At 43.1% G+C, this 11,560-nt stretch overlaps 2 protein-coding genes across 3 annotated transcripts in view; one reads left to right on the top strand and one right to left on the bottom strand.

Moving 5' to 3' along the window:
* Positions 1–9,755, bottom strand: part of TGFBR2 (transforming growth factor beta receptor 2) — an 86,668-nt gene extending 76,913 nt beyond the window's left edge. The window contains exon 1 of one of the 2 annotated variants that reach the window (XM_023192279.2): positions 9,280–9,755. In XM_023192279.2, the coding sequence (XP_023048047.1) occupies positions 9,280–9,373 (94 nt within the window). In that variant the 5' untranslated portion in view covers positions 9,374–9,755. The remainder of the gene's footprint in view (positions 1–9,279) is intronic. The other variant, XM_023192280.3, reaches the window with a different exon arrangement.
* On the top strand, positions 9,006–11,108 carry LOC116418722 (translation initiation factor IF-2-like). The gene is made up of 2 exons (XM_031935257.1): positions 9,006–10,111; positions 10,695–11,108. The coding sequence occupies exon 1, from the start codon at positions 9,333–9,335 to the stop codon at positions 9,771–9,773; it is 441 nt and encodes a 146-aa protein (XP_031791117.1). The 5' UTR covers positions 9,006–9,332; the 3' UTR covers positions 9,774–10,111; positions 10,695–11,108.
* Positions 11,109–11,560: the final 452 nt, after the last annotated feature.

Consider the following 11,560-nt stretch of genomic DNA (forward strand, 5'->3'; position numbering starts at 1 on the left):
CAATATTCTCTATTGAGAGAATACAAAAATAATTCAGTCTTCCCTTTAGAACTGTAGATCAGAATTTGTAATTTATTCTTGAATAATTTGGAAAAGTTCCTTTCAGCTTCATAATTCATTATAGGTAATGTCATATAAATTTTTCGGATTGACTCCAAATTTGGAAAACTTTTATCAGGTTTCTTTTATATGTGCGCTGTAAGATTCAGGGCACTGCAAGATTTCGTAGTCTTTGACTTGATGACACTTGTTAGCCACATTTCCAGGGCCTCACCTAAAGCCAGGAGATGAACCTATACCAGAGTATAGGTAGCCTTGAAGGTTAAGTTGAAGCACTTCACAGTAAATCCACCTGAGCCTGGCATTTATATCCTCAACATATTTGATGCATCTGTGAAGTCTCCTAGTCCTTTCAAATGAAGTGTCTGTTTTACTCAGAATACCTCAACTCTCTGATGGCATAATTGTTCCATGATTCAGCCAAGACTGTATCACTTGAGGTACATACTTCATTTTCCCACTGAGATCACAAGACAGGCATGATGTTTGACTACCTGGTGCATAAACCAAATGTTATTTTATTACACTAAGGAAATCCAGTGGGATACTATATGAAGAACGCTAAAACACTAGAAAAATGCTGGATATTATTATTTCTCTTAAGCCCTACTCTTCCAACACCCATGCTATAATGGACAAGTAGTTTATGTCAATTAAGGCAGACTAGTCTCAGTACAGTATAACAATTAGGAGTTGAGATCCTCAAACCAGACCATCTTGATTCCAATCCCACCCTAATCATTTTCTAACTAGGTGGACTTAGGCAAATTTATTAACTCTGGAGGATTTATAATAAGCATAACATAACCTACCTTGTAAAGTTGTTTTTGAGGGTTAATATACTTGAAGTACTCAGCATGATCCAAGCAGTAGCAAGACCTCAATAAGTGGTAGCTACTATGATTAGTGGGAAATCAGTCCATGAAGTCTCTTGAGTAAAAGCTACAGGTGGCATAAGCCCAATTCCATTTCCCTATGTAGAAAAGTTTGCAGGGTTTGGGCATGAAAGGTAGTCATCCACAAAGCAGCAGTATTACCACCCCATAGGAAATGAAGACTTTGTAATGATTTACACTTTAATAAAGAGCTGCTGCAGCACATACTGAAAATATGCACCCAACCCATATCTTCTTTCAAAGGCATTCATGTTAGTTCAGCCAAATCCCTAGTTCTCTAAAATGAAGTTTTAACAATCTTATATCTTCTAAAGCACTGGGAAGCCTTTTTCCTTGTTTTCTTTCAAGAGGCCTGAGAAGAACCAAGCCTCTTTTTTATTTGAACCATGGATGGTTCAAATAAAATATTTACAATAGGAGGAAAAAACATTCAGATAAACTTTGCCTTGCCCTGGTGGTCTCTCAATACACAGAAGAAATGCAACTAGGGCACTAGGAAATCTAAAAATAAAAATAAATAAATAAAAGACAAAGAAAAAGAAGTATAGAGCTAAAGTTCACTTCAGGACAACACAAACTAAGAAAAACTACATTTCCCAAAGGAAATACAGCACTATGTCTACAGAGTAACTCTTATCTTTTTCTTTAATGTTCAATGCTGTCTGTTCCAGGGGAAAAAATGATACAATTAACCAAAACTAATTTCTACCCAACATCTCTGCAAAGGAATGTTGCTGCTGCAGACCCATCCCCAACATGGGAAGGCCCAAGGCAAGTGAGCAAATAGAGGCCCATATACCATAAGTCAAAACATTTAAAGTTACAAATCAAGCTGGCAAACTGCTCAATAAAATAGGTTTCATCCTTCTACCTTGACTGACAAATATATCTTTTCAATGTCTTGGAAGACCAAGTACAAGTTTAGAACTCCTACAATATTCATAGTCCTTCCTCAGAAATGGGTGGTTTGAAGACAGACATCATCCTGAGCCCTGGTAATGAATTTGCCTTGCTCTCCCCTGCCTGCTGCATCCTACCTCAAGAGGGGCCTTGTGATATGTGGACACCCAAGCTCTCTCTCTCTCTCACACATACGCGTGCGCACACACACACACACACACAGACACACACACACACAGACACACACACACACACAGAGCTATCCCTTGACCGACCCTCAGGCAGAGATGGCACAACCAGTAGCAATGATGGCCTTCAGGAAGATGGCTTCAAGGATCCATGCAAACTGCAGATACCAGTTCAGGGCCTTCTGGTCAGTGAATTTGCGTTCCCAGGTAACCAAACCATGGTCTAAAAACGAAAAGAGAGTAAGACTGGAAGGCCCAAAAGTCACCTCACCCCATAGGCACGGCTCTGACCAGAGAAGAATGACAGCAGAGTACCATCTAAGGCCCAGGACAGTGGCCAGATGTGTTCATATACTAGGTCTATATTTTAGTTGCAGAGCTGAAAAAAATTGGAGGAAAATATTCCTCAGAAAAGAGAAGGAAAAAAAAAAAAAAAGAGTTGCATGTCTTGACCTTTCCCAGACAGAATCTCCCCGGTTATAGGTACGGGCCCTGAAACTAAATCTCATCTAATGATGATAGCTTCAAACCTATCAACAAAACATAGATGCTAGGGAACCCTTAAGAGTCTAAGCAAGAGGCCATAAGTAGACTACACTGACTACACCCAAGAGGACAGTTGCTCCTTGTTGAGTGCTAAGACCTAAAAAGCTGACTGGCAAGTAAAAGTCAGAAGTAATCCTGATGTAATGGACGAGGAAGAGAATCTTAACCCCTAAGTTTTCAAATTGTCCCCTTCAAAAGCCAAACTGGGCCTGGCTCGGTGGCTCACGCCTGTAATCCCAGCACTTTGGGAGGCCAAGACGGGCGGATCATGAGGTCAGGAGATCGAGACCATTCTGGCCAACACGGTGAAACCCCGTCTCTACAAAAAATCCAAAAATTTAGCCGGGCGCGGTGGCGGGCGCCTGTAGTGCCAGCTACTCGGGAAGCTGAGGCAGGAGAAGGGTGTGAACCCGGGAAGCAGAGCTTGCAGTGAGTGGAGATCGCGCCACTGCACTCCAGCCTGGGCGACAGAGCGAGACTCCGTCTCAAAAAAAAAAAAAAAAAAAAAAGTCAAACTGTCCCCTTCTTTGTTATGTTGGACAAAGTCGGCTCTTCTTGCCCTCATCAGCAGTTGTACACAATTGACTGTACACAAATGACTGTACTACACGGTTGGAATTTGGGATTTACAATACACATCTTTGCAAATGGGGTATGTCCAACTGCTATAAGTGGCCAATATAGCTTATAGCTATAAGTGGCTATAGGACACAGGTCACCCACCATGAGTCCTACCACTAAGGCACCATTGTCAAACTGCGGGTTGTAGACTTTCCTTATGCAAAGAAACTCTGCCTTATCTTGATTTTCTGTGGTACAAATGTAGTCAGGAAGGAGGCAGATCATGCAAGCAAAGCAAATCAATTAAATCAGGAGCACTGAACTGATGACGTTAGATGGTAAGCTTCCCCTCTCTCAAACCTGATATCCATTCACCCCTCTTCAGCCTCCCTCCCCACACACACATATACACACAGAGACCACAAAAAAGAACCTAGCAGCACGCAAGCATGAGAAACTTGGGCCACACACACATACACGCACCCAGGCAAACCTCCAGAGAGACCCTGAGCAGGATCCATCTTTCCATCTATAAAATAAAAATAGGCCGGGCGCGGTGGCTCAAGCCTGTAATCCCAGCACTTTGGGAGGCCGAGACGGGCGGATCACGAGGTCAGGAGATCGAGACCATCCTGGCTAACACGGTGAAACCCCGTCTCTACTAAAAAATACAAAAAAAACTAACCGGGCGAGGTGGCGGGCGCCTGTAGTCCCAACTACTCAGGAGGCTGAGGCAGGAGAATGGCGTGAACCCGGGAGGCAGAGCTTGCAGTGAGCTGAGATCCGGCCACTGCACTCCAGCCCGGGCGACAGAGCGAGACTCCGTCTCAAAAAATAAATAAATAAATAAATAAATAAATAAATAAATAAAATAAAAAATTAAAAAAAAATAATAAAACTTATCTTGGAGATTTCTTCCTAGGATTAAATTAGATACCTAACGTCATGTGGCTGGCTCAGGGTAGGTTCTCAAATGTTAATTCTCTTTCTCTTCCTTCTCCCTGATTTCTCCCTGAGATGAGCCAATTTGCCCGTGCAGCATTCCAAACCCTTTTGGCATGCCAAAGAAGTACGAGTTATTATCTTGCCTCAGTCACAAGCAACAGGTACCTGTGGAGCAAAATATTACCAGGAAAGTAGAGAGTGCAAAATAAGCGGTGAGCATTCTTGCTGCAAATGCCTCTCTGTTCTACTGAAAATGGTAACTTAAATCTGCTGAAGCTGTACATAAGGACCTGGAGGGTAGAAGCTAACAAGGTAACAGAGTTATGCTTTTATGTGGAACTTGGCCAAATAATGCCATGCTGTAGCCAGGAAGCATGTTTCCCCTGCACCCTATTTAAAACTGCTTCGGTGGTTTGCATCAGACCTAAATAATATCCACGCTACTCTAGGGTAGGCAGTACCTACAGGTACTGCCTACAGGACCACACTTCCCTTCAACCAACGCCGCTTTACCCTTACAAACCAAAACATAAAACCCGATGAAAAAAGAAACTTAAAAACTAAATTTAGATTTTAGCACTTTATTCCTAGTAAAATTCTCTTTCCAACACCCTTCTAGAAAAAAAAAAAAAAAAAAAAAAGAGGTATCAGTACCTACTGGATAATTTCTCTGGTGACTTTATTTAAAGTTTTACAGTGGCTTTCAAGGCCCTACACTAGTTCAAAATTTATGGCTAAAGGAATTGCATGAAAACTTCTAGCAGCTTTCCATCATGTTTGTCAGAAGTTGAAACATCTTTTTCCATATTTCATGAGAATACAAGAACCAATTCCATACTTCAAAAACAGTCAAATTGCTTATTGTGATCAGAACTAAAACTATTTGAACTGAAAGTAAAGATTTTACTATTCGGACCAAACACCTAATAAACAAGTCACTGCTTAGTTAAATGCTCGACCTCAGTTGCACTAGATACAGTAGGATGAAGTGGAGGCTCAGCTCAGCACTTCCTGGGTGCTAAATGATGTGTCAGGCACTGCCAGAGACCCTGGAGATAGAGAACTGAATAAGATTGAGATGATTAAAGGTCTAATGGGGCAAGAGAGTTACGAAAAGATATAACTTCGGCTTGGTATCGTTACCAGCTAAGTGAGAGGTCTGTATCTCATAGGAGATATTTACCTCAAACTGGGGCATTCGATGCAGGTTTCCTCAAGAAGATGACACTTGAACTACGTCTTAAAAGATGAGTGAAAATTAGCCGGGTAGCAGGAGTTCCAGACATCCTGAACAAAGGCACAGCTGCCTAAACTGCTCACATCGTGTGTATGTGTAGTGACACCAACAGACTGGGAAAGTGTGGGCTGTGGTGGGATGTGAAGCTGCAGAGTCAAATGGGAACCACGTCGGAGGCCCTTGGTAAGAGCAATTAAGGAGTTAACAGTAAGAACAGAAGCTGATATTTATTGAGCATTTACTGTGTTGCAGGCACCATGTTAAATACTTTAAAACAATATTTTATTTAATCCTCACCATAACTCCATAATCCTCATTTTACAAATGAGACCAGGAATGACCAGTAGGTAAAGTAACTACAACAGGCTACACAGCCAGTAAACAGGAAGTGGGTTTGGAACCCAGGACGGCCTGATTCCAAAATTTATACCCTACACTCTTCTACCACCAGCCTATCCTCAAAAGAACACTAAATGGACGCATTGGGTCCATCAAGATGCCTATGGAATGGAGAGTGCAATTAAAGGCTGCCCAATGGGGGCTCTGTGATAAGGCAGGGATAGGAAAGTGAGAATAAATTGATTCAAAAATACATTCAATGGGACCTAGAAGGAAACATTCAACATGCACATCCTCCTAGTGCATACAACAACAAAAAATGAGGCTTTTGCAAATGAGGTATAGAAAATAAAACACCAGTATTCCATAATGCTTTCAAATATAAAGAGTTAAAACATGTATCCTTTTCTTTACATATAACACGCTCCCAGCTGTTAAATTCAATGAAGGCAAAGACTAGGTCTGTCTTACTCATCCGGGATGGTGTCCCAGGTCTGAGCGTCCTGCCTGGCAAGAGATACTGCATAAATATGGTTGAAAAGGTAGAAGAAAAAAATGCCCACTTTTTGCAATGATATCAATGAGATCCAGAATTAAAAACCAACCTTACTGAAAAAATTAAAAAGTCATGTTCATAATTGAGTAGAAAACATGTAGTAGTTACGTTGACTACACAAACAGTCATCATTAGGGATTGCTACACTGAAAAGAAGGCATGAGTTCAAAATGTGATTAGTATTTTGTATAAAACATAACTCATTAAAAATAAGATGTTGTTAAAGGGAGTGGCCTAAAGGTAAAAATGTATTTTTATGAGGGTGAAAAAAAGCACAAGTAGACCAAAGATTTGGGGCCTAATGATGTCTAGTCTCTTACCCTGACAAAATAAGCAGGTTATTAAAGAGATCTGAAGAACCTGTATCCCTATGACACTTTTACAAATTCTTTGTCCTCAATAAGAATCTACTTTTAGGAACCTGAAAAGTCATATTTTTCAGACCTGAAGAGCTATTGTACACTTTACAGTTCTCCCCCAAAGAGTCATTTCTTAATTTTGATCATTTAAGAAGAGTGAATCTACTAAGTCAAAAACTAAGAAACTTTCTATTTCTTAGTGAAATTTGTTCTTATATTTAAATCCTTTGCATACCACTAAACAGAAGTACAGAAGCTACTAAACAGAAGACAGATTTTGGGGCTTTTCTATGTGACGTAAAAGGAGCTTGTTGTTTATTAAACAATCTCATTCCCTCATATATTATCTTGCATCAAGATATTTTGAAAAAACGTTTTCAGTTTACCAGTTATGTCAGAAAAATTCTGAAACCATTTACTTACATGAAAAATGAAAATGTAAGTAGAATTAGGTTTCTCATCTTCAATATATCTATCTTCAACCTTCGGCCAACTTTGAAAATTTAATTTGAATCAAATGAATACAAATTCAAAATATTCATTAATTCAACCATTTTGAAACTTCAATTCTATAAAAATAGGAAATCTGTGGGCCTTGTTAAACTGTCTAAATACCCAAATAAAAAGCCACCACGCTTTTATGCTAATTGTTTAAAAGTGTGTATATTGATGAAATGAAAGTGACTCATGAACTATTGGGTCTGGAATTTGCAAATCATAAATCTTATCCCTGTAAACAGAACCTAACTAACAACATCAGGGCCTGCTAATTTCCTTCTTTTATAATCTGGAACAAAAGTTTTAATGATTTTTAACATCCACAGAAAATTAAGGGAGCCATTTTAAATATTTATTAGCAAAATATAACTTAGGTTTAAGAGTCTGGAGGAAAATGAGAGACAACTGAACATTCTGGTACTGCAATGCAGGAAAAATGCCAAGAACGAAACACTAAGATTTTATTAAAACCATAGGACTCAAATGTGTGTTAAGACTTTTTGCTTGCAATAGTGCCTCTTCCTAATTAGATTAAAAACTTCCATCTCCATGCCACCTTCAATGTATTTCATAATTTTTAAAAAGTTCCCAATCCACTTCAAATACTCTGAAATTTACAACTGACCGTGATGCGCGTTTTTTCTAGACAAACCAAAAGGTAAATCTGCCCATGTCCCTGGACAAATAAAAAGAGTGCCTCAGGCTGATGTGGACTGTCAACTCCTCTACATTTCATCCAAAGTCTACATGGGTCATCTCCAAGTCACCAGAAGAGCTAGGGGAAAGGAGAGGAGGGCCATGGCATGTAAGACGTTAAACATGAAGATGATGTAAAATTACCCAGATTCAACCTTGCCATTTTACAGATGAGGAAACTAAGGCCCAGAAAAAGCTCTATGACTTGCCCAAATACTCGGTTACCCGGACCACAGCTGCAGATACTGTTATTTGGATCATAGCTGCAAAAAAGTCTAACTTTTGGCCGGGTGCGGTGGCTCAAGCCTGTAATCCCAGCACTTTGGGAGGCCAAGGTGGGCAGATCACGAGGTCAAGAGATCGAGACCATCCTGACCAATATGGTGAAACCCCGTCTCTACTAAAAACACAAAAATTAGCTGGGCATGGTGGCACGCGCCTGTAATCCCAGCTACTCAGGAGGCTGAGGCAGGAGAATCGCTTGAACCCAAGAGGCAAAGGTTGCAGTGAGCCGAGATTGCACCACTGCACTCCAGCCTGGTGACAGAATTGAGACTCTGTCTCAAAAAAAAAAAAAAAAAAAGTCTAACTTTTGAAGTCTCAGGTGTTTTACACTTTCCATAACAAATCATTAAGAACCCCCATTCCTGCAAATATATATATATATATATATATATATATATATATTTTTTTTTTTTTCCTTTAAAACCTTCGGACACAGAGATCAGGTGGGTAGCCTAGGTAGGGTTTTAACCCTTCGGTTTCCAACCAACGATAATTGCATAGAACTATCAACTCCCTGAAGACAGGGCTGTCTTGTTCCAGGCAAAATCTACAGCCCCTAGCACCCAGTAGGCATTCAGTGAGGGATTCTCGGTTTCACCTGAGCATCTCCACTCCCTACCCATCCATGCCAAGGCGTCAGTGGGGCCAGCTAACTTTCTTTTGGAAATCGCTTATTTTCTTGAAACTTGTATAACTCCGGGCCAAGAAGCCGGCCTGAGGGAAAGCGTGGCCGTGTCCAGGAGCTAAGGACTGAGGAGCTGGCCTTTTGAACGGGTGGCTCAGAAAGAGCTGGGTGGGCACGCGGCATCCCCACGGGCTGAGTGGCCCAGGTGTGCTGGCTGCTTTGGCAGCCCAGGCTGCTGCCCCGGGCCGCTGCTCCCCGGCCGCCTTCAGATAACCAACTTCTCAAACTTCCCTTTCCGGGGGTGGGGGCTCGCCTCGAACGCGGCCAACACAACGCCTTTCCTGCTCGCACAAAGGGGACCAAACGTGCCCCGCGCCCCTTGCAAGTGAACTTTCCATCTTTTTTTCAAGAAAAACTCACACATCCCTGCAGCTACGGGAGTCGAGCTGCTTGAGTGCCGCGGAGGAAACTTTCCTCGTTTCCGCCCGGGCGCCGGGTTGCCGGGCCCGACTGTCAAGCGCAGCGGAGAGGCGGGGACCCCAGGAAGACCCCCGGCGCCCCGCCGAGCCCAGGCTGGGGACCACTCACCCGACTTCTGAACGTGCGGTGGGATCGTGCTGGCGATACGCGTCCACAAGACGATGTGCAGCGGCCACAGGCCCCTGAGCAGCCCCCGACCCATGGCAGACCCCGCTGCTCGTCATAGACCGAGCCCCGAGCGCAGCGGACGGCGCCTTCCCAGACCCCTGGCTGCGTCTCCGCGCCGCGCCCTCTCCGGACCCCGCGCCGGGCCGGCCGCGCAGATGTGCGGGCCAGATGTGGCGCCCGCTCGCCAGCCAGGAGGGGGCCTGGAGGCCGGCGAGGCGCGGGGAGGCCCCCGGCGGCCGAGGGAAGCTGCACAGGAGGCCGGCTCCTGTCCCGAGCGGGTGCACGCGCGGGGGTGTCGTCGCTCCGTGCGCGCGAGTGACTCACTCAACTTCAACTCAGCGCTGCGGGGGAAACAGGAAACTCCTCGCCAACAGCTGGGCAGGACCTCTCTCCGCCCGAGAGCCTTCTCCCTCTCCTCGACGTCCAGCCCCTAGCTCTCTCGTAGCTGCCAATCATGTTTCCTAGACCAGCCCCTCCGAGCGCTTTAGCCGACTTTCAGTTGCCCCTCACCGCCTTCCCACACCACTCAGGAGTTCCTCGCGCCAAGTATTTACTCAAGAGTGACTAAGTGCACGCAGTTCACAAAGTAACAACAGAAAACGTCCACGTTTTCCCTGGTAGATCAGAACATCTGCCGCTTCCCCTCAGCTTTCTTCAGATTGCTCCTAGGTGCTTTAGAGATGCGTTTTCAAATTACACGTTGAGATCCAGGAGTGAATACTCAAATCTATTGAGTCGTGAGCACATTTCTGTCCCAAATAAAATAGTAACGGTAAATTGTACTTCATTAAACTTGTGCTTCGGTTGTGTCTATATGCATGTATGTATGTGCATACACTGTCAAGTGGTAAAATGTTTTTCTTTAGATCGAAGTCTAGAAGTTTTTCTCAAGTTTTAATGTACTCATTGATCACCTGGGAATCTTGTTAGAAAGTGCAGATTCTAATTCAGTAGGTCTAGGAGGCAGGCGGAGATTCTACATTTCTAATGAGCACCTGGATAGAGCCTCCCATTTCACACCGCCTCTTCCCGGGACTGAGTCTGTGAGTAATTGTAAATGATCACCTATCACGAAGTGATAATGGTGGGAAATGTAATTTTCAGAATGTATAGAGTGTAGCAGAAACTGTAAAATTAAAAGTGGCTTGGGAGTCACCTGAATGCTTGTGCTTTTATTCCCTTAATGCAGGTGAAGAGAATACTTAGCCTCTCATGTGCAAAAGGGGTAACATGGAAGCAGAACAGTATAAACTTTCAAATTTCCTTCCTTGCTAGGGCAACCAGATTTGCGCAAGACATTCTTGGTGTACATGTTCTGTAGTTTAAATATTAACAGAACCCCTTTTCTCTTTCAGATATGTCCTGATTGGATAATAAACTGTGTGATCAACCTACTTCCCGCTCTCAAAGATAGGATTCTGTACAGCCCTCTGGTGAGTAGATCTTCCAGCAATTCGTTTAATGAATTCCTTTACCTGAGAGAAAGATTGCAGAGGCAAGGGTTTGTGCCAGAGTCTCCAGGGAATAAAGGTAAATAGCACTCCCCCAAACCCAGCTCCCAAAATCTGACATTCTAAGAGTTCATGTGCTTCATCCTGGAATTTTAACTCTTGCTCCACCTAGCACCTGAGCTGCCTCTGGATGTTCTGCCACTTCCCAGCACTCATGTTTAAGATGCAGAAAATGCAGTGAACTTAAAGTATTTAAAAAAAAAAAAAAATCAGAAAAACAAAAACAAAAAAAAAAAAAAGAAAAGAAAATGCAGTGAAATCAGGAGGGCTAGGCATCTTCCTTCCCATCAATTAATTGCCTTGCCAGAGCTGGAGTGACTTTGTCAATGGAGGAAGATTGAGTTCCAAATCTTCTTCTCCCTGTTCCCTCTCCAGCCACCAGCCCATGAGTAGGAGTCTCCCACCAGTCACCCTCAGCCACGGCCATTCTGGGCTCTTTCACTCAGTTTCTCAAATGAGAGCTGAATTCAGTTTTTCAAAATACAAAACTGGTTATACCAACCCTCTGATTAAAATCATTTAATGGCTTCCCACTGCTCTTGAGATAAAGAGAAGATAAAAACCAGATCCTTGAACTTGCCTTCAAGCCCCCACCTCTCCTGTAAACTTTCACGTGGCTTCTCCTTGCTTGCTGAAAGCCTTCTCCAAATTTCGTGAATGTGCCTCTGTAATCCCCCTCCTCTTTATGCACAGAGCCTTCCTTCCCCAGT

This window comes from Piliocolobus tephrosceles, chromosome 2, assembly GCF_002776525.5.
Source record: "Piliocolobus tephrosceles isolate RC106 chromosome 2, ASM277652v3, whole genome shotgun sequence".
Taxonomy (NCBI): Eukaryota; Metazoa; Chordata; class Mammalia; order Primates; family Cercopithecidae; genus Piliocolobus; species Piliocolobus tephrosceles.